The sequence below is a fragment of the Eupeodes corollae genome, chromosome 1, assembly GCF_945859685.1.
Source record: "Eupeodes corollae chromosome 1, idEupCoro1.1, whole genome shotgun sequence".
NCBI classification, from domain to species: Eukaryota; Metazoa; Arthropoda; class Insecta; order Diptera; family Syrphidae; genus Eupeodes; species Eupeodes corollae.
In genome coordinates, this window is record NC_079147.1 from 8314357 (window position 1) to 8336530 (window position 22174).

The following is a 22174-nucleotide window of genomic DNA, read 5'->3' on the forward strand; positions in this document are numbered from 1 at the left end:
TCTTTATGTTTTCATTTACTAAACATAGACATTTATTTTTGTAACTACAAACAAAATGATTGTGAGAAAAAAAAGAAGACTTTTAAAACGTTTATCATTTCAAATTCAGGAAACTGTTACAAAATGTCTCGTAGCAAAGACAAATATGAAAGCAGCAATAGACGGCAGCAAATTATTATGTCGCCAGAAGAAGCAGCTTCAGGAAAAAAAACTTGCTGGACAGGCATCGAGATAACAGGTACAATTAACCTACTTTATACCTAGAAATACTATGTATTTGGATTTTCCTTTTAATATTTAACTTTGTATGTTTTGCAGGATATGTACGCAATATAAGTCCAACATTGTGGCATTTTGAACATTTAACTGCTCTCTATTTAAATGATAATCATTTAATGCGGTTGCCTTCAGACATAGGATTATTAGTTAATCTACGCACCTTGGATGTGTCTAGCAATAAATTGAGAAGTTTACCTGCTGAACTTGGAGAACTTATTCAATTGAGGTATGTCTTTGTATAAATCATCTCAATTAAAAGTTTATTGACTTATCATTTTTTGTTTTGTTTGTTATAGGGAACTTCTTCTCAATCACAATTGTCTACGTGTCCTTCCCTATGAAATAGGAAAATGTTTCCATCTACATGTATTGGGGCTTTTAGGTAATCCATTACAGAAGGAATTCTTATCGATATATAACGAGCCTAATGGTACACAAAAACTACTCACGTATATGTTGGATAATCTTTCATGTAAGTTTTATTCAAATTATTATAGATTGTTATTTTAAAAGTTTGCTATGAACACTCTTATGGCTATATCGATATTTTATGAGTCGATTTTTTTATTTGATTTATAACTGAACAGCTACACTATTAAAATGAAACATAGATAATAAAGTTGAGCATAAAAACCCATGTGACCGTTTAAAAGGAAAAACTAGGACATAAACTCTAATGTACAACAGTTCAATATCTAAGTTTTTAATGAACAAAACGACTCTTGCACATTTAATCGAATTCTATTAATATTTAAGATAGATACTTGTTATTGTATAAATAAATAGAATCACCACCAATCAATGTTTATTTTCGAACAATTGTGGTTTGAAATCCGCAGGCTGTCGGATTAATCGATGTTTCAGATTGATACATCAGCAACAAATAAAAGAGTGGCCAACTCAGCCGCTTGTCTTTAATTCCAATACAAACCTTTTGGTTAAAATACCATACTTAAATAAATAAATTAGTTGACGCAACAGGTCGTATAGAACCAATGCCTAGTGCCTTACATATCTCAACCATTCCAGTGTGGGACTAATTTCAGGGATGGTTTTAATGTCAAATCCGAACGGATAATTTTAGAAAGTACCTTTTTTAACAAGAATCACTCTTGGAAGATTTTTTAATCTCTGCCTTGCAGTTTCTCTGATAATAAACTTAAGGTTTTACAGACAGGGATTGTTCTGATAGTCCTATGCACTAACCATCACGCCATTTGTTTAAAATACCTTCCCAACTAATAATAACCCCCTTTTAGCAGCATTTGAAACCCTCACCCCTGTTAAGAATAAGCTGCCGCAAAATGAGGCCAATTGAAGGGATACGTGAACCTTTAAAAAATTGGCCTGAGTACAATATATGCAAAAGTCCAGACAATTTTAAGATTTCCAGGATTTGAAATCACTTTCGTTATAAGCGTGTGAAGAAAATTAGTACAAAAACGAGGTTTTGAAGAAACTGGATAATGTGGGCGTACAAACTGCAATGAAAGAGCCTAATTATCGAATTGGTTACTTGGAAGGTAACCAAACGAAGAAGTACACCTAAGTTGCTGTTTAAATTATTCTCACTGTTTCAATGGCTTGTATAAATTTCCTGGACAAATATTATTTTAAAGTTAGATGTGTTTCTTTCGGTTTAATAAAATTTATTTATTTTTGGATATTTTTAAGTTTGTTAAAATAACAATACCATCCAAATTGAAATTAAAATAATCAGTTAATTTTAAAATTTTGTAGCATCTTGGCAATTATTAACCATAATATTCGAACACAAAAGCTTTAATTTGCTTTATACAGTGAGGCTTTGGGCTGGTAAGTAAAACATCCACTTTACTTAGCACATACGATTTTTAAATCTGTCGGTAAAAATATTTTCACAAATATCGTATAACCGCGTCAGGTTAGTGGCTGTCCATGATGGAAACGGACACACTTAGGCTAGTTTAATGGTCCATTGTGATACCACATGAATCTTGAGGGTTCCTCCTAAGCTCAATGGAACCAGTTTGAATCTCTTACAAAACGTGAGAGTCTGATTATGCTGATATGATTTAGATCGTTTAGGGTTGCACTGTACCGTTCCTGGCGAGTTCATCTGCCTTACAGTTACTTGCAATGTCTCTTTATCCTGGCACCCAGCAAAACTGCTGTGCCATCTCCATTAGAGATGATTGACAGTTATGGACTGTTAAAGAGTTTGTAGAGTCAGAGTGCAGAGATATCAGATGTTGATATCATGTTTTCTTTAACACAGGGCGAGACTTCTTGTATCGCCAATAGTTCCGCCTGGAACACGCTACAATGGTTGGGAAGGCGGAATGAGAGACTTAATTTCAGTCGTTCAGAGTACACACCTCCACTTTCTTTTGTTTTTGAACCATCTGTATAAAAATGGATTGACTTGTCTTCCAGGAATGCCCTATCCTCCCAGAAAGATCTGGGAGATATAGAAATCTGGAAGTTTCTGTCGAACAGGGATTGTCATGACTCAACAAATTTGTGACAATGTTGCTAGAAACGAAATTGTAAGTCATTGTCGGACGAAGTTTATTTCTTTGAATAAAACATTTAACAGCTAGCAATTTTTTTTGATTTTTGTAAACAATGTAAATAATTTAAGACGAGTAATAAAAATCTATCTAATCTAAAATCTAAATCGTTGGAAGCAATTTTTTAACTACTGAACGTGAGAAAATATGTTGCTAGTTTTCGAATTCATTGATATCAGAGATTTCCGTATTTTCAGAAATTTGAATTAAATTTATCATACAACAAATGTCTCGTTTTGTTTTCTGTCGAAACTGTGTGAGTAAAATTTTTAGGATTAGATTCCTGAAATATTCTTGATCGCGTGATTTAAGTAGTAAAAGAAAAAGAAATATAAAGCTCATATTATGAAAAACATTCATATTTTTTGATGAATTTTACATTTTTGTAGTTTAAAAAGAAATTGTTGTTTGAATCCTTAAAATTGTTCGTTTACATAGAAAGAACTGTTATGCTGACAGTGATTCGCAATTTTTGTTCAGGTCTGCGCAAAGAAGTTTGAATATGTTTTGATCATCACAGACCCTGTAGATGAAATTCATATTACGAATGGTAAAGCAAAAGTATCATAGCTTTCATCCAAACAGAAATATTTGTCCCTAAATTAGGAGTTTAAAACTCTGTTTCTATGTTTTAGTTACTACTGAAGGTAAGATAATTTGTTTGCCATTTGTAGTACGAATCTTCTAGGATCGGTCCTTTAATAAAGCCGAATGGTTGCTCCATATATGTAAGATAATTTTGTTTTATGAATCCTTCATTTTAGAAAATCTACCTCATCCTCTTTCTTTCCACAAACAATTTTAAAATATATAGTTATGATCTTATGCAGATGCCTTATTGTATTATTTTTAGTTAATATATAATTCATATTTAAGGTATTTTAGCTTTAGCTTAGGAATAAACTATAGTTACCCCCCTCCTCTCTACTACAATTTTCATTTGCTTCTTATACCTTATTAAAAAAAAAGTTTTTTGAAACTAGAACGCACAAATTTCAAATGCACACAAGTCTTGAATGAACAAAAATCTAGAATAAAAATATCCCGAACAAAATTTTAGTATGTTATTTAGTTTTAACCTTTTTAAAGAGATAAACTTAAGAAAAACACAGCATTATTTGTACAACAATTTATATTCCCAAAACGTCAAAACGCTATTGTTTGACGATAATCGTTTTACGGAAAGACCCCCCAGGATTAATTCGCGTATTTCAAATCAAAATAAATCTTCGAACAATTCTTTTTTTTTGGTATTTTCAATGCAAAATTTCGAAACTTTAACTGCTACACAAAACAAATTTGATGCAATCCAAATTTACAATGCTTAATTCATAGTATTTGTTTGACAATTTTTTTTATTATGCACACACACAAGGGAATATGAATGCCCTTATAATGAATAAACAGGAGATACCGATGCACATTGGTTTTTAATGTCTGCACATTGTAATGAGTGGGAAATATTGAGTCTGGTAAAGCATTCCACATTCGTGTAGTGCGACTAAAAAAATAATCTCTGTTCTTTACATTTACGTCCGAAATTGAGCTCAAGGGTTAACTGATGAGCATTAAAGTATTCTTATATACATATAACTTTTTTCCATAACAAAAAGTATTTGTTTTTTTTCTAAAACGAGAATACAATTTTGATGTAAAGCTGTTTTTAAATTCAAATACATATGTCGAAGTTTTGCTATTCTCGAAATTGTCGTGTATGTTACGAAGCGAACACGTATACGAACTTTTTTATATTTATCGAATTTTTAAATGTTGATTATAGATCTATAAGTAAATGGTAAGGGATACAATCATCTTATTAAATCCGTAGCTTATATTGCAGTATTTTTATTTTTATTAGGTCGGAATCATATAATATTTTTAAATCATTTCTAAAGTACACATGTCAGTCACGACCAAGAGCTATTTTATCATTCAATCTAAATTGTGAATAATCTGTCATATTTCATAATCAAAAACATTTAATTAGTTATGTATACAAATTATGCACAAAATCATTAAACAATCAATAGAAAAGAATATTGTTTATACTTTAAAGTAGTTTTAAGTCAAACTATTAATATAAAATCACCTATGTATGTACAGTCAGTCACAACAGTCTACGTATAGTGCTAAAAAGTTTTAAATTACCGCTTTAAGTTAAAATTCATTAATTGTTTTAAAGGAGTATTTATTATTTAAAAACAATTATTTAACAAAATTAGTCATTTTATTAGACAAAATTAAAGAAAAAACGAGAAAAGTAAAAAAAAACGATACACGAAAGTCTGCATATGATCAAAATTAAATTAACTAAAAATTAAATAAATTCAATTTAATATTTTGTTTTAACACCTTGTGAGTCCTGGACAGCTTTGAGTCTTCGAGGCATGGACCGAACTAAATTTTCGGTGACGTCAGGGGTTATTAAAGACCAAGCATTCGGAAGAGCCGTTCTCAGTGAATTTTGATTCGTTATCCTAAATTTGCGAACTCTCCGGTCCAGTTCATCCCAGATGTGCTCTATGATATAGAGATCTGGAGACTGCGGTGGTGGAGGAAGCTGTTTTGGGACCCTAAACACCAGCCACTCCTTTATAATCTTCGCCGTATGTTTGGGGTCGTTGTCTTGGTGCAGGATCCAGCACATGTCCGTCTCCGTGCCTCACTGTAGCAACAAGATTTTTCATATCCATGGTTTGGTTCCCCTACCGCCATATTTTTCCCATCGGATCCAAAAATGTTGAATTGACTTTCATCTGTAAAAAGTACCCTTTTCCAAAAACCCTACTCCTCCGAAATGTACCGGTCCGCGAACTCTAGCCGTTTTTCTCGATTAGTGTTTGCTGATTAATGGTTTTTCTCTTGGCAATCTCCCATTAAACCCTTTACATCTCTCTGGGTGGACTTCTTTTTCCGTCGTATTTGCAATGTCTTCCGCCAATTTAGGTGCACTTATTCGAGGATTGTGGTTAACTTTCCGAATAATGCTTCGGATATCGCGAGTACTTAATTTTTTTCGGACGACCAGAACGGGGTTTATTTGCTAAATGTCCCGTATCATTATAATTTTTTATTATTGTTTGGACAGTTGAGGAACTTTTACCCACGATTTTTCCAATAGCACCATAACTTTTCCCATCGTTTCTCTCTAATCTTTGTCTCAGATAGCTCATCAAGTTCGTGAAAGAATGCTTTTCCAAAGTATTTCATTCTAGTGTTTGCCAAAGCAGGATATTTGCAGAGGAAATGGATTATGGTTTCACTTTCTCTTTGGTCACTACAGCTACGGCAAAAGGTGTTGTAAGAGATACCCAACTTCTCTGCATGAACTCCAATGTCGGGTACAAACCGCAACAATCCTGGCTATGTCTTGCCTTGGCCTGCATAGAAGATCGATAGATAGATAGATAGAAAAGATTTTACCCTTTATAGCGCCAAGAGGAATGTTAACCATTTCCGCAAGTGAGCTATGAAGAGCTGATCCTTGCCTGGCTAGCTCGTCAGCCTGTTCATTTCCCACGATACCACTATGGCCCGGAACCCAGATCAGGGTGACACCGAGGTTAATATTCAGGCTCGCAAGCTCATCGCGAAATTGCTGGACCAATTAATAGCCGTCTCTAAAGATAGCCGCATTTCGGTTTTGGTTTGGGCTTTGTTTAAGTATCTTACATGCCTCCCTTATTGCCAGCAGTTCAGCCTGAAAAACGCTAGCAAAGTCATGAAGCCTAAAGGATTTAGCTACATTTAGGGACTCAGAAAAGATCAAAGAACCAACTCCGCACTCCATCTTTCAGCCGTCAGTAAAGATGGTTGTGTCGAAACCTATCGACACGATGTCATCCTCCAAATCTTCTCTCGATGGGAAAATAACCTTAAAACCCTTACTAAGGTTCAAAGCAGGAGTCCAGTATAGTCAGTGTCTATCGAGATAATATCTGAGTGAATCAATTTCGTTGTCCACAAGGTTTTGACAACCAGCTGTTTGATTCCTTCAGCCTAATAGCGCTGCAGGAAGCTATGTATTTAATAAAAAGGTCGATTGGTAGAAGATCCAAAATATTATTTAAGGCGTCCGTTGGGCCAGTACGCATGACGCCTGTGGTGCCCACGCAAGCTGTTCTCTGAACCTTCTTTAGCTTATCAATATTATAGGCTTTGCTAAGAGCAGGCCACCACACAATCGAACCATATGTTAAGATTGGACCTACTACGACTGTGTACGTCCATAAAGTCATCTTCGATTGAAGTCCCCACTTTTTGCCGAAAGTTTTGCTGCAGGCGTAGAAGACAACACAGGCCTTCTTAACCCGTACTTCAATATTTAGTTTCCAGTTTAGTTTAGGGTCGAGTATAACTCCCAAATATTTTGCACTGGAAGACAATGATAGGATTTGACCTTTGAGTCGAGGTAGGGTGAAGGGCGGTACTTTAGTTTTGGTGGTAAAGAACAACAGTTCAGTTTTACTTTGGTTAACTCCTAGTCCAAAACTCGCGGCCCAGTTGCTAAATTTCTTCAAAGCTGACTCCGTGATTTCACTAATCACAGAGGTGTACTTTCCTGACACCAATAGCACCAAATCATCCGCATAAGCTACCGCCTTCACCCCATATCTCTCTAACTTAACGAGAATTGTATCCATGACCAGAAGCCACAGAAGAGGCGAAAGGACACCACCCTGAGATGTTCCCCTACTCACGTGTTTTGTTGCGATTGTATTGCCTAGAGTTGCAATACCTTCCACTGAGCATGGAAATAATCCATTCTTAAATGAAGTCTTCTTCATGTAGTACCCGTAGCATGATGGTTAGTGCGTTGGACTGTCATGCAAGAGGTCTTGGGTTCAATCCCTGCCTGTGCCACCATAATTTAAAAAAATAATTTTCGCGGGTACTGCCTCTTGCGAGGAATTGACAATTCCTTCAAGAGTAATTCTTGTCATGAAAAAGTGCTTTCTCAAACTAGCCGTTCGGATTCGGCCTTAAATTTTAGGTCCCTTCCATTCCTGACAACAGTACTCGCACACAGGAATGGTTGAGAGTTGTAAGTCACTAGGCCCTGGTTCACAACGGACTGTTGCGCCACCCCATTTGATTTTGAAATGAAGTCTTCTACACTGAACTTAACGAGCGATTCTTCTATGGATTTGGTAAGGACGTTGTTAAAAGCACCTTCTATGTCTAGGAAGGTGGCAAGAGTAAATTCTTTATAATGGATTGTTTGTTCTACAGTACGCACTACCTCATGGAGGGCAATCTCCGTAGATTTGCCCTTAAGATAAGCATGCTGAGAGCTTTCGAGAGATCGTCCAACTAGGATTTCTCTAATATGGTTATCAAGAATGCGCTCCAAGGTTTTAAGCACAAAAGATGTTAAGCTTATTGGTCTGAAATCCTTCGCGGATTTGTGACCTCGCTTGCGGGATAAAAACTAATTTGACCTGTCTCTACGACATGGGCACATGTTTGAGAAGGAGACATCCTTTGAAAATTTGTTCCAGTCATGGAGCTGCCACATCATGCAACTTTTGAAGCATAACTGGCAGTATGCCTTCTATGCCTGGGGATTTATATGGAGGAAAAGTATTGATGACCCACAAAATATTTTCTCTGATTATAACGGAATTGACTTGCTCCACATGAGCTACGTTTAGCTCTTCGGTTTCAAGCGATTCGGGGTTATCACTCTCGCAACCCGGAAAGTGCGTCTTCATGAGTAGCTCAAGAGATTCGGCTGGAGAGGCTGTCCAGGTTCCATCAGGCTTTTTTAGAAATGAAGGATTACAATGTTCCTTCGATAAAACTTTGCTGAGCCTTGCGGAGTCCTTTATGTCTTCGATTGATTGACAGTATTCTCTCCAGCCTTGTCTTTTGGTTGATGACAGGGCTTGTTTGTACATTTTAAGAGAGTCTTTATACGGTTGGTAAAACTTATGTTTGTGGCAGATATTGAAAATTGTCCTCGTCATTTTCCTAAGACTCGACAGTTCTTCATTCCACCACGAAGGAAGGGTTTTACGGCTATATTTAACTGGGCAAGATACTCTAAAAAGGTTTTCACCTTTGATTCAAGGTCTCCTATCGATTCAGTGAGATTCGGTAAGTTGCTTAGTTTGGAATTCGCAATTTGACTGAATTTCGTCCAGTCAGTTCTTTTGGGATTTCTGTAAGGTGGAGGGTTTTTTGACTCGAAATTAATTTGAAAAAGAATCCACTTGTGATTCGAAAACGAATTCAAAGGGGAAACTCTCCAATTCTCCACTAATAAATTACGGTTGTTTACTAAAGTAACATCAAGCACATCGTCCCATCCATCATAATTTTCCGAGCTCGGAAAGACGAAAGTGGGAGTATTGCCTCTATTACATATGGTCATATTATTTTCAATAATAAAATCAAAAAGTGACTCACCTCGTTCATTGATCACAGAACTTCCCCAAAGGGTATGCCGAGCATTTGCGTCGCCTCCGATCAGAAGGTTTGCCTCTTCAAATCTGACAACTGTCAGATTGGTGCTAAAATTTGGACATAAAAAACCTTTTAAAGTTTCTTAGCTAAAATACAAGTTCTGGGATTACCTTGGTCTTGTTCTGCGGTTTTATAAAAGAGGTCGTATTGGTTGTCTTGGAGGCCTCGCATCTTGAGGCCGTTTATCCACGGTTCTTGGATAACGCCAATGTCGAAGTTTCCCTCCCTAAGGAAAACTCTCAGATTATCTGAGGCGCACTTAGAGTGCTTCAGATTAATCTGGATGACCTTCAGCGCGTTTTTTAATTATTTTTAGCTGCAGAGCTGGGGCTCGGCAACTCGCTGGGGATCTCGACTCCGCTTATAACATCGTCATCCTCGACGTTGTCACCAGATTTGTCGGTGTCTGTTCCCTGACTCTACAGAATTTTAATTTTGGCATTCCTTATGCCAAAACTAAGTTTGTATTCGGCTTTTTTGAGAGCCCCTAGACTCTCCTCGCTCATCCTCAGAAGGTAAGAGACGCTGGTCTTCTGCGGTTCTTCTGCTTTAACTAAAGCCCAATCGTGCATGGGGACAAGCGGATTTTGCCTCTGAAGACCGCGGATCAGATCCTGTCCGCTTGGCTTTATGCTCATGAGCGGCAACCAAATGCGAGCCTTCGGTTGTCTAGGGATGTCCTTAGCTGGGATAAGCTTGAGCTTCAAGCCCTCCCAGTCATTGCTAACCTTAGAAAACTTAACTTCAATGATCGCTTATACTCATATTAAAACTTTTAATATTATATAACTTAAATGGCCAATTATATCTTATTTCCGGATGTATTTTGCAAATATGTAGATTCACTTACTTACTCAACTTATTAACTTATCATTATTCATGTAATGTTTTATGATGTCATTTATTAAAAGACAACAAACAAAAAAACTAAAGTTATATTAATTTGGCTCACTCTCTAGTCAAAATTAAAAACAAACAATAACAACGACACGGTGTTATTTTTGGCTCCGAAACATGTTGTCTATATGCAAAGACTACCTATAAAAATCAGTTTCGTAATCTAATTACCATAGTAAAAGTTATAAAGACTTTTTAAAGAGTCTGACCGTCGTCGTCAGTTGGTCGTCTTTGTTGGTTTTATTTAATGTCATAACAGTTTGTAATATCATTCAATCATTCCAGTCATCAGTGTGGCTCGACTCTTCCTGAATGTCAAAGAATAGATTTCATCACATTTAACAGTCAAAGTCAATTTATAAGATACATACTCGTATATTAAACAATAATATCTCACTGCAATACGCACCAGAAGACAAAAGAAACCTCGCTTTAATGTAGGCATAGAATAGAAATCGAAAGTAATTCGATTCAACGCCTCTCCTTTCACCAGAAATGAACAAGAGCAACCCCACAGTCAACCAGTTTAAAATGTCTGTGGCAGTGGATGTGACCAAATGGATGTAAAAAAAAAAGCTAAAAGCTTAGCATCACAATCTTAAATTTGCTGTTTGGTAGTAATGCGAAACACTTTCATTTGATTTTGTGATGTTTATGTCGGTTTGGCTCGTTGGACGCATTTGACCGTGAATATCTCAAGTTGTTGCTGTTGCTGCTGCGCTGATCCGTTGAGTTCCCCCTTATTAACGAAACCACCGATCAAAAGAGATATCTTTCGTATCCAAAAGATTTGCAAATGAAAATGAAAACGAAAACAACGACTATGACTATGACTACGACTACTACGACGACGTCTCCGGTCCGTCGGATGGTTGGTTGGTAGGTTGGTCGGTTGGGTGGCTTGGTTTAGCTTGGCTTGGATGTGGATTGTGGTTGTAGTCTACGCCTCTTCGGGGGTGATTTGGAAGAAAAGAAAAGAGAAAGTTTCCTCTTCTTGCAATCATCAACTTCAACAGCAATTGAATTGGAGTTCGTATTATGATAGTTGTTGAACGTTAACTGCTGTGCTTCCATAGTGCATGGTTCCCGTTGACCGATTTTCCCTGCTCCATGGAAATGTGAAAAGAAAGGTGCACTGACATATGGCAATAGCTTGTGTTTGGTGGGAGCGCAATGGTGTAGTGGAGTGACGGCGGCAGCGCGGCGCGGCGGTGGCACGACAGCATTATGTGAATGTTGTATCTTCAGTAGCATTTTTGTTTTTTTTTGCTTAATAATCTTTGGTGTGATTTTTCTGCTTTCTGTAAAAAACAAAAATGATTGCAGTGAAGGCAGATGTAGATGCATTTTTGTTGCAAATGCGAGAACTAACGATTGAGAGGCAGAAAAGTTTATACTCGACTCGTATTGTCTTGTGCCGTAAGAAGAATGCTAACTTGACTGGCAGTGGCACTGCATTAAATAGTCAAGCCCTGATTAAGAACCAAACCTAGATCATTATACCTTGTAACCGATATTCATCAAGTGGAAAATTAACAATGAGTAGGTAGGGTGTATGATGTACATTTGTACATAATGTTCATTGTACCTATGTACCTACATATGTATATAAGAAGTGACGACGACAAAACAAAGAAAAAATGATGATGAAAGAAGTGTGATATTGGTATTAAATTCTGATTCTATGGAGTAACACAAAAACAAAGATTTTTGATCTTTCTTGAAGTTGCTAATGTCATTCTAAATGAATGATAGTTTTTTTATTACATTTTAATTCATAATAACTAAGACATGATATTTTATTTTTTTTGGAACTTTAAATGTTCAACACTATAATAAAAAGTATTTGAAATTAAAGCGAATAGTCTTAAAATCAAATTATCTAGTATCTATTAAACTCTGGAAAACTGGAAAGTTACGGCTAGGAAATTGTCAGACTCATTACTCATTTTTCCTTTTTTGAAACTCTAATTTAACTTTAATTTCTTTAATTCTAGAAAAGTGTTGATTTGGAAGGAAATGAAAGTTCTGGGGGGTCTTTCCGTAAAACGATTATCATCAGACGATAGTATTTCGATGATAGTCTCACTTCTTGGTATTTAATTTCTGCTTTAAGACTTTAAATGTTCAACACTTTAGTATAAAGTATTTGAACTTAAAGGGAATAGTCTTAAAATCAAATTATCTGGTATCTATACAATTTTGGAAGACTGGAAAGTTACGGCTAGGACATTGTCAGACTCATGACTTACCTAGCTTTTTTTTGGAACTTTGATTTTACTTTAATTTCTTTAATTCTAGAAAAGTGTTGATTTGGAAGGAAATGTGGTTAAAACTTTCCGTGAATAAGCACATCATTCAATATTGTTTTCTTTATCGGAGCCCAAACCTGGACAGAGTTTCAACTTCACAGGAATTTGATGCTCTGTCTGATTCCATACAAAGAATTGTCGCCCTGTATCCTCACACTGAAATCGTTATTACGGGCGATTTCAATGTTCACAATTCTTCGTGGCTTGCTGAGATTTTTGCTGAGTTTAACCATCTTACTCAGCCTACTGAATAAGCCTACTATATCAGACGTTAACGGCCTCGCAGAAAATACACTTGACTTGTTTCTCACTTCTGATCCTGATAAGTACACAATCAGTGTATTGACGTCTGTAGGCACATCGGACCACAGTGTCATATCTGCTAATTTCTCGTGTCAAAGAGAGAGTTCCAAAGAGAACCGTTTGGCAGTACGAGAAAGCCAACTGGGACGGTCTCAATAATTTCTTCAGGATCTTTAACTGGTCGCTATGCTTCCTCGGTAGCGACGTAGACTCCAGTGCAGATATGATTTCTAGTATGATTCATCTGGGAATGGAAACGTTTATCCCGAATAGGGTTAAAAGTATTAAGCTCAAGCTTAAATCATGGTTCGATTCGAGCTGCAAAGAGGTTATCAAGGAGAAAGAGATGAGCTTCCGGTGTTTTAAAGCCAACTGAAATGATGAAAACGAAGGACCAAATTTTTTACATGACCAAAAAAAAAGCAGTAAGAATTTTTGGACATTTGTAAAAAAAAACATGGAGAATTCTTCCTCTTCCTCGGTCCCTACGCTTGTTGTCAATGACACTCCTTTAGTTAGCTGTATTGATAAAGCCAACTTATTTGCAAGGCAGTTTGGCGAAAACTCCACCTTACCAGATAGTGTCATGAGTCCCCCAGTTCTTGAACGCGTAAATGATTCTATGGGACCAATATTTTTTCGTACTCGAACTGTGGCGAGAGTTATTGAAGATCTTAACATTCATAAATCCGCTGGCCCAGATAGCATCCCTGCTATTATTCTGAAGAGGTGTTCTTCCACGCTGCGTAAGCTTTTCCATCTATCCTATTTTTCTGGGCTCGTTCCGAGTAGTTGGAAAATTGAATTTGTTCAGCCAATCACCAACAAATTACCGACCGATAGCACTAACGTCCCTTCTTTCTAAGGTCATAGCAGCGCTGATTAATTATTAGCTTAAGAAATATCTTGAGGAACGGAAGCTTTTTAATGACCGACAATACGGCTTTCGTAGCAAAAGGTCCACTGGTGATCGTCAAAGTGATATCGTCAAAACGATAGCGTTTGTGCAATATCGTCTGTAATTAATTTTCAAATGTTCAGGAATTTTAATCTTCTTTAAACTCAGTTAATATATAAAGAACCACTTGTTCTAAATTGCATTTGGTTGTCTTTTCTTACAAAGAGATTCAAAATCTTCAAGAGCCAAGCGGATTAACCCAACACAGTCTTTGAACCTTTTCAATCCTTAAAATACTTGATTTTCTAAAAGGATTCCGTATTATGCAACAATATTCAAGTTAAAGTCTCACAAGGGATACAAAAAGAGTTTTTAAAGTATAAAGATCTTTGAATGATTTAGAAGTTCTTGAAATAAATCTTAACATGGAGTTAGCTTTTGAAATAACATTATCAGTTTGGAGAGAAATATTCATATTCGAATCAATAATTTGATTTGTTAACCTCATTAAGAGCTGATTCTCAATTTTGTAATCAAAACATATCGGATCCTTTATTTTTGGAAAACATAACAATACTACCCTTTTTTTTCATTAAAATTTAAACTATTTAGAAAACACCACATGGTAATATTATCAATATCTAATTGAATTTTACTATCATCTTATGAAGAACTTACAGAACTAAATGTCTTGAGAGCATCAGCATATAAAAGACATCTAGAACTTTTAATACAATTCGGTAAATCATTTATAAATAAAATGAAAAGGAGAGGACCAAGATGACTACCTTGTGGTACAGCGGAAAAAATTTGTATTTCGTTGGAAAGAACATCGCCAATTTTAACATATTGTCTTCGTCCAATTAAACAACTACTGATCCATTTTAAGAGATTCGAGTGGAAGCCAAGCAATTCAAGTTTTTCAAGAGAATATTATGTTGTACCCGATCAAACGCTTTGGAAAAACCGATTTTCTAAACAACCAAGACAGTAATTTGTAAAAACGTTTTTGCACAAAGCACATTATCCCAAATAGTTTCGAAAAAAACAAGTATTTTGGAATTTACAATAATATCAGTCATTAGGAGCTAACATTTTAAAAATCTGACTATATCGTCGTAGGCAGCAAAAAGTAAAAAAATAATTGGTATGTTTGGTAACGGTACAAATTTTCACGATTTCCCATACAAAAAATAACAAGTTTGGTAACCTTGGTTACATTTTCAAGTTATCGAACAAGCATTATCTTGAATTTCGATATTTTTCAGTTACAGTATCAGAGTAGTGAAATAATCTTGTACTGAAAACGATTGACGAGACGATAGTGATAAAGTTATATTAAGCAATTTATTGACAATAACGTTAGTGATAATCATTTTTAAAACGAACAAAAAATTGCTTATTGATATGAAATCAATTTCGAAGTCAAAAGAACTCGTTAATTCGTAATCTTAAATGTCACTTGTGACAGACACTATTTGTGGAAATTTTAGTTTGGCTTCGCACAGAAAATATTCATGTAAATTGTCAGTTTTCGTTCTTAATGATATAAGTGACATCTGACAATGGATGACAGTTATATAGATAGTTTTCACATTGCACTCATTTTGATGTCAAAGAGACCTTTTACTTAAAAATAGCAGGGGTAAACCACAGTTATTTTTTAATTTACCAAAAAATCAACCTCACTTAAAGTTGTCAGCAGTAGTTGTTTGCGACATCTGACAGTTCTTGACAGTTTACAGAGTTTGAGTTAAAAAATACTGTATACAAAATTGTAACAGTCAATTTCAGGCCAACTATTTGACAGTTAAATTGGCTGGTTAAATGTTGTTAAATCGCTGTTAGTTTATGACAGTTCATTGAATGCGTCTAACCATTGAATGAAAGAATGCTGTTTTGCAAAATAAAAATGACATCGCAGTTTACATTATGGTCTTTCAATGATTGTGTTAAATCTGTGACAGATAGCTTTACCTTTTTGTTAGTGTTTTAGGTGTAAAAGAACATCCGATGTTAAGCAAAAAAGCTGGGATGTCAAAAAATGAATTTAAAGGTAACCGAGAATTTCTGCTATACATGGGTATCTGACAGAATATGTGTATGGTCGAATTTGAATGAGCCTAAAAACTGATTTAAAATATTTTTACGTTTTTTTAGTAATAATTCAGTGTATTTTTTTAAATGTATCTCTTGAAAACATTATCAGGATAGCCAACTCGAGATTGAAAGCTGACATTGTGAATTCTCAGCAGTAGTTTTAAGCTTCATCTGACAGTGCTTGACAGTTAGAATTACTGTCTTATTATAAAGCAACAGTCATTCCAACTGTCTGACAATTCAATTGACGGAAAATGTTGTTATATCGCTGTTAGTTTATGTTATAGGCTGCGTTGAATCTCAGACAGATAGGGTATCCGATACCTTTTTGTTAGTGTTATACGTCTTAAATAGTTGTCAAAAAAGTAATCCAAAGGTATGCAAGAATTTCTGGCGTATGTAGGTATCTGACAGAACAGCTGATTCAACACATGGTTGAATTTCAAGAAACTTGAAAATTGATTTCACCTTTTTGTATTTGTTTGTAAACAAAAAGATACAAAATGTTAGTTGAAGTTGTATTTGAGGATGTTCTGTACATAATAGACGATGAAGAAGCTATTTGCCTCCGAATTTTAGAAGGTAATTATGATTTTTTTTTAAACTTCAAAATGGACTTATTTTGTTCTCGTTTTGTAGATGACCAATATGTTAGGTCTTACGCACCTATGAATTCATCATCTTCTGACGAATCAGCATTATATGAATATCTAAAAGTTCTTTTTATTTTTTAACAGCTGTCTTAACTCGTTCAACAATTTATCTAAAAATCCACCTATCAAAGATACCCTATCCAACACGAGATTGAACGCAACCATAGTTTGACTTAATTTGACGTCTCACCATTTCATCTCGCTCCCACCTGATGTAAGCCAATAAAACTAAACTTAAAAAAGAGTGGAAGCGAGATTTAATGCGAAAAGTCAAAATATTTTGCCTCAAAAGAATACCATTTTCAAGAAAAATTATATTTGATTCTGTAATACATGTTGCAAAATAAAAACGGCATGTTTCAATTTTCGGCTTCCATTGGGCAGGTTCAGACAACATGAAGGACTTCATTTATCGTCAACTGTATTCTTTGAACGTACAAATTTTGCATTCTTTGTCATAAACTTCATATTCGGGACTTTACTTCGCTAACCTCTACCTTGAATTGGTCATGCGAAAAACATAATTGCCTACAAAACTCTTCTCAGGCAAGCTACAAGTCCATTTCGACTTGTAACTTTAATTTTAAAAAAATATTAGTAATTCCTTTTTCATTTTGATAATTAAATGGAGTTGTTCCGAAAATAATTTAATCATTTTAATTTAGGTTCAGCTTTCAATTAAATAAAAAACTATGATTAGCCCTCATTTTGACATAAGTAGACTTGATTTGATAGTTAGGGAGATTTTTCTTGGCTAACTTTCCAGTCAACTTTTCAATAAAGTTGTATTAATTGGAAGGCAATTTTTTGACAGCTGGCCAATCAGATACTAGAATGTTGCCATACTTTCAAGTCCATCATGTCGTCTGACCCTTCCCATTGTATTTGACATCTAAAATAATTGACAGTTCTATAAGTGAAATAATAGAGAAAATGTAAAGAATTTATTGGTCAGTTTATAATTTCTAAAATCTGAGAGAAATCAGAGAATACAATTTTTATGACTCCATTCCTTAAGATTTTCTATCACACAATTCCAAAAGGATAAAATAAATGAAAAGCTAATTTGATTTCTAGGTGAGAATGGATAGTGAATTTTGTTTAATTCTCTTGCTCTGTGTCCGTCTGTGAAACTTTCAAATATCTTAGAAACTTAAACTGGCCCAATATTTATCAAAGTTGTTAGAACAGTTGATTTGACATTTGAATTGACTTTGGGACACTCTCAGACCTAATTGTTTATTAAAAAGAGATATAAAAGTGAGCTAGAGCCTTTAATATAAAATAATAAGTTAGAGCGAGATTTGATGAAAACCGACGACGTGAAATTGTTATCAGTTTTTCATGCTCAGACAATTGACAGATATGTCCTTTTAAACGACGTCTACTAGAAGCCTAATAAACCCCACAAAATGAAAGTTCCTTTCCAAAATACAACAACAAATTTTGAATGAATAATCCAACGAATAAAAACACACTTCGGAATCGATTAAATCTCTTAAAGGTGCTCTCCTATGGTATTTCATCTTCTGGATTAGCTTTCAAAAATCAGGAGTAAATTAAAGCTTTTTGTGTCCAGTATAAAAACATTCGTGGGCTTAGGAAAAATTTCAATGCTGCATACGTTCGTACTGTTTTGAACAGGCCAGCTGTTTTGGCACTAAGCGTTAACTCAGGTTGGTGAAACCACTGACCACTCGGAGTTTAACCTTTACGGTTGTAATTTAATGCCTTTATTCTTTTCTCACCATAGTCTAGCCGTATATGTACGGAATGAAGCTGCCTATCAATTTCTACCACAATATGGTCAGTGCGCCAACACAAATTTTAATTATATGTGGTTTAAATTCACCGTCCAATCATTCACAAGTTTTTTATTTGTCGCAGCCCAAGTCTGAATAGCAATTCGACTTCTAACGAATTCGATGCGCTGTCAGACTCTATCCAGAGAATTGTATCCCATTTTCCGCACAGTGAGATCGTTGTTACAATGTACACAATTCTTCGTGGCTGCGCTATTCTGGTCAGCCAAAATCCGAAGGAAGGTATGTCGAGATTTTTGCTGAGTTAAACCACCTGAATCAGTTAGTTGACGAGCCGACTCAAATTCCTGACGTTGGGTCAGTCCGCCAACACTCTATACTTGTTGGAACTTCAGGAACTTTAACTGGTCACTATGCCTCCTCGATAGTGACGTGCATTCCAGCGCAGATATGGTTACAAACTTAATTCTTTTAGGAATAAAAAATTTTATCCCGTATAGGGTAAAATCTATCAAACAAAAAGAAAACGAATGTTTTGATTTGAGGTGTAAAGAGGTTATTGGGATCAAAAATGTAAGTTTCCGGATTTATAAAGCCAACCCTACTGAAGAAACCCGGAATAAGTTCAAACAAGCTAGAAGGACTTGTAACGGACATATTCGACGCATTAAATTTTGCATGACCAGAAATTACGGCGAAAAATACTACAAAAGCTCAAAGATAGTAAACATTTCTGGTCATTGTCAGTTCCTACGCTCGTTTCCAATGACACTCCTTTTGTAAGCTCAATTGATAAAGCCAATTTGCGTTCAGCACAGTTTGCTGTTAATTCGATGCTGCCAATGAGTGACATGACTCCTCCTGTACTTGTAAGCGTAAACTATTCCATGGGACGAATCTTCTTTCGCAGTCATCTTAGTCGTTGGACTTTTACTCTTCTTGCTAAGTCTACGTCGCTGTACAGCCCGTACAGTTCGTCGTTTCATCTTCTCCTCCACTCCCCTTCGATGCATACGGGACCGTAGATCACACGAAGAACTTTTCTCTCGAAGCGACCCAAGGTGCTTTCATCCGTTTTTGTCATGGTCCATGCTTCTGCACCGTATAGCAGGACGGGGATGATAAGGGTCTTATATAGCAACACTTTGGTCCCTCGAGAGAGGACATTACCACTCAATTGCTTTCTTAGTCCAAAGAAACAGCGGTTAGCAAGAGTTATTCTGCGTTTGATCTCAGCGCTGGTGTTGTTTTCTGCGTTTACAGCGGAGCCTAGGTAGACGAAGTCCTTGACTACCTCAAAGTTACGTCTGTCGATTGTGACGTTTTGAGCAAAACGTCGGTGTTGTATGTCCTTTCTAGACGACAGCATGTACTTTGTTTTGCCCTCATTAACCGTTAAACCCATTTTTGCCGCCTCTGCCTCAATACTCACAAAAGCCCCATTGACATCACGCTGAGTTCTTCCGATTATGTCAATGTCATGCCAGTAATTGGACAGACTTTTGAAAGATAGTGCCTCTAGTGTTGACGTGTGAGCTCTGCACTATTTTTTTAAGTACGATATTAAAAAAATCGCATGACAGCGCATCACCTTGTTTAAAACCTTTTTTGACATCAAAAGGTTCTGTTAAGTTGTTTCCAACCCTTATGGAGCAGCGTGAATTCTCCATGGTCATCCTGCACAAACGGACGAGTTTGGCAGGGATGCCAAAACTAGACATGGCTCTATACAGCTCGTCCCTGTAGATGCTGTCATATGCGGCCTTGAAATCGATGAAAAGATGGTGGGTGTCGATTTGGTGCTCTTGAGTTTTTTCCAGGATCTGCAGTAATGTGAATATTTGATCAACTGTGGACTTTCCTGGTCTAAAACCACACTGATAAGGACCTATCAGGTTGTTGACGATGGGCTTTAGACGTTCACATATTATGGCAGAGAAGATTTTATAGGCGATGTTAAGTAGACTTATTCCTCTATAGTTGATTCAGTTTAGAGGGTCTCCTTTTTTTAGGATCGGGCAAACAATACTGAGGTTCCATTCATCGGGCATGTTTTCTTCCGACCATATCTTACAGATAAGTTGGTGCATGCTCCTAACCAACTTATCTCCAGCTGCTTTAAAGAGCTCGGCATTCAAGCCATCTGCCCCAGCGGCTTTATTAGACTTCAACTTAGATATGGCAATCTTTACTTCGTCTAAGTCGGGAGGACGGGATTGTTGGCTTTCGTCGTCTATATTGAATGGATCATCCTGCCTGACAGCTGAATTCAGTTTTTCGTCGCCGTTATACAGTCTGCAGAAGTGGTCCTTCCATATCCTCAGCATTGACTGCGGTTCCACTATGATGTTTCCACTTTCGTCTTTGCAGCCTTCGGTTCTAGGTTTATGTACCTGTGAATTTCGTTTCACCTGTTCATAAAACTTTCGAACCTCATTCCTGCTTTTATACCTCCCAACATCTTCGACCGCACGCTTCTCATGCCCTCTCCTTTTCCTTCTGAGAAGTCGGCGTTCCTCTCGCCTCTTCTGCTCATAGAGCTCACGAGCAGCTCTCGTCCTTTTATGCAGCGCCGCTTTGCGTGCCTGTTGTTTGGCTGCATTTGCCTGCCGACATTCCTCATCAAACCAGGGGTTCCTTGTTGGTGGCTGTTTGAAACCCAGCACATCAGAGGCGGCTTCTCTGATTGCATCTTGGCAATGTTGCCACTGGTTTTGGATACATTGTGTTGGCGGCAGTGAACTTCGAGAGAGGTTACTTGTAACTCGGTCGGAAAAGGATTTGGCGATCTCTGGCGATTGTAGCCGTTCGACGTTGTATCTTCTCCCAGCACCTCCCTGTTTTGCCTTGGGTCTGGAAATTCGAAGTGCTACCTTGGCTACAACGAGGTAGTGGTCCGAGTCGATGTTAGCTCCTCGGAAAGTTCGTACATCCAAAATGCTGGAAGCGTGTCTGGCGTCGATCGCAATATGGTCAATCTGGTTGACGGTAGATTGATCTGGAGAAGTCCAAGTTCCTTTGTAGATGTTGAGGTGTGGAAAACGCGTACTGGCTACCATGACGTTTCGCCCCGCAGCAAAATCTATGATCCTGAATCCATTGTCGGAAGTGTTGTCGTGCAGGCTGTTCTTCCCGATTATTCCACCAAAGATGTCTTCCCTTCCTAGCTTGGCATTAAAATCGCCTAGGACTATTTTAATATCGTAGCTAGGGCACAGCTCATATGTTTTGTCTAAGAGCTCGAAGAACATATCTTTGGTGTTGTCGTCTTTCTCTTCTGTGGGGGCGTGTGCGCATATCAGGCTAATGTTGCCGAATTTAGCCTTGATGCGTATGGTCATGAGGCGCTCATTGATGCACCTATAGCTCAAGACTTCTTGCCTAAGTCTGGCTCCAATGACGAATCCGCATCCAAATAAGCGCTGTTGGTTTTCGTGGTAGCAGTCACCATAGTAAATATCGCAGTTTTTGATCCTCTTTTTGCCCGGCCCATCCCATCGTATTTCCTGGATGGCGGTGATATCTGCTTTATATCGTTCTAGGGCCTCCGCTAATTCTTCGGCCGCACGTGGTCTGTTAAGGGACCTAACATTCCACGTGCATATCCGAAGTTCGTTGTCCTTTATTCGTTTGCGTTGGTTGTCAACAGTAAATCCGTCCGTATCCGAGGCTTGTTGTTGCTTCGCAACTTTGAAAGCTTTACGTGGCCAGGAAGTCACCCCGACGCACAACCCCCAACCTGGAGGGCCAGATCCTAAGTATAACTCCAAGGATGGGGAGCCGGATAAAACCGCTCCGGAGAGGTGCCTTAGTGGAAACACCTCTCCCCACCTCTCTCGTTTGCTGCCCCCAACAACTTTCCACTGGGGTTGGGACACAATCTCCAGTTGAGGTACTAGGCACCCGATGTTCACCACGTGGAGGTGAGAGTAGGAGTTGATAGACACAG

At 37.0% G+C, this 22174-nt stretch overlaps 1 protein-coding gene across 1 annotated transcript in view; it reads left to right on the top strand.

Moving 5' to 3' along the window:
* LOC129953617 (CCR4-NOT transcription complex subunit 6) overlaps positions 1-22174 on the top strand; it is an 80424-nt gene that overhangs the window by 13668 nt on the left and 44582 nt on the right. The window contains exons 3-5 of the mRNA XM_056066859.1: positions 110-238; positions 319-505; positions 576-751. Of these exons, the coding sequence (XP_055922834.1) occupies positions 110-238; positions 319-505; positions 576-751 (492 nt within the window). The remainder of the gene's footprint in view (positions 1-109; positions 239-318; positions 506-575; positions 752-22174) is intronic.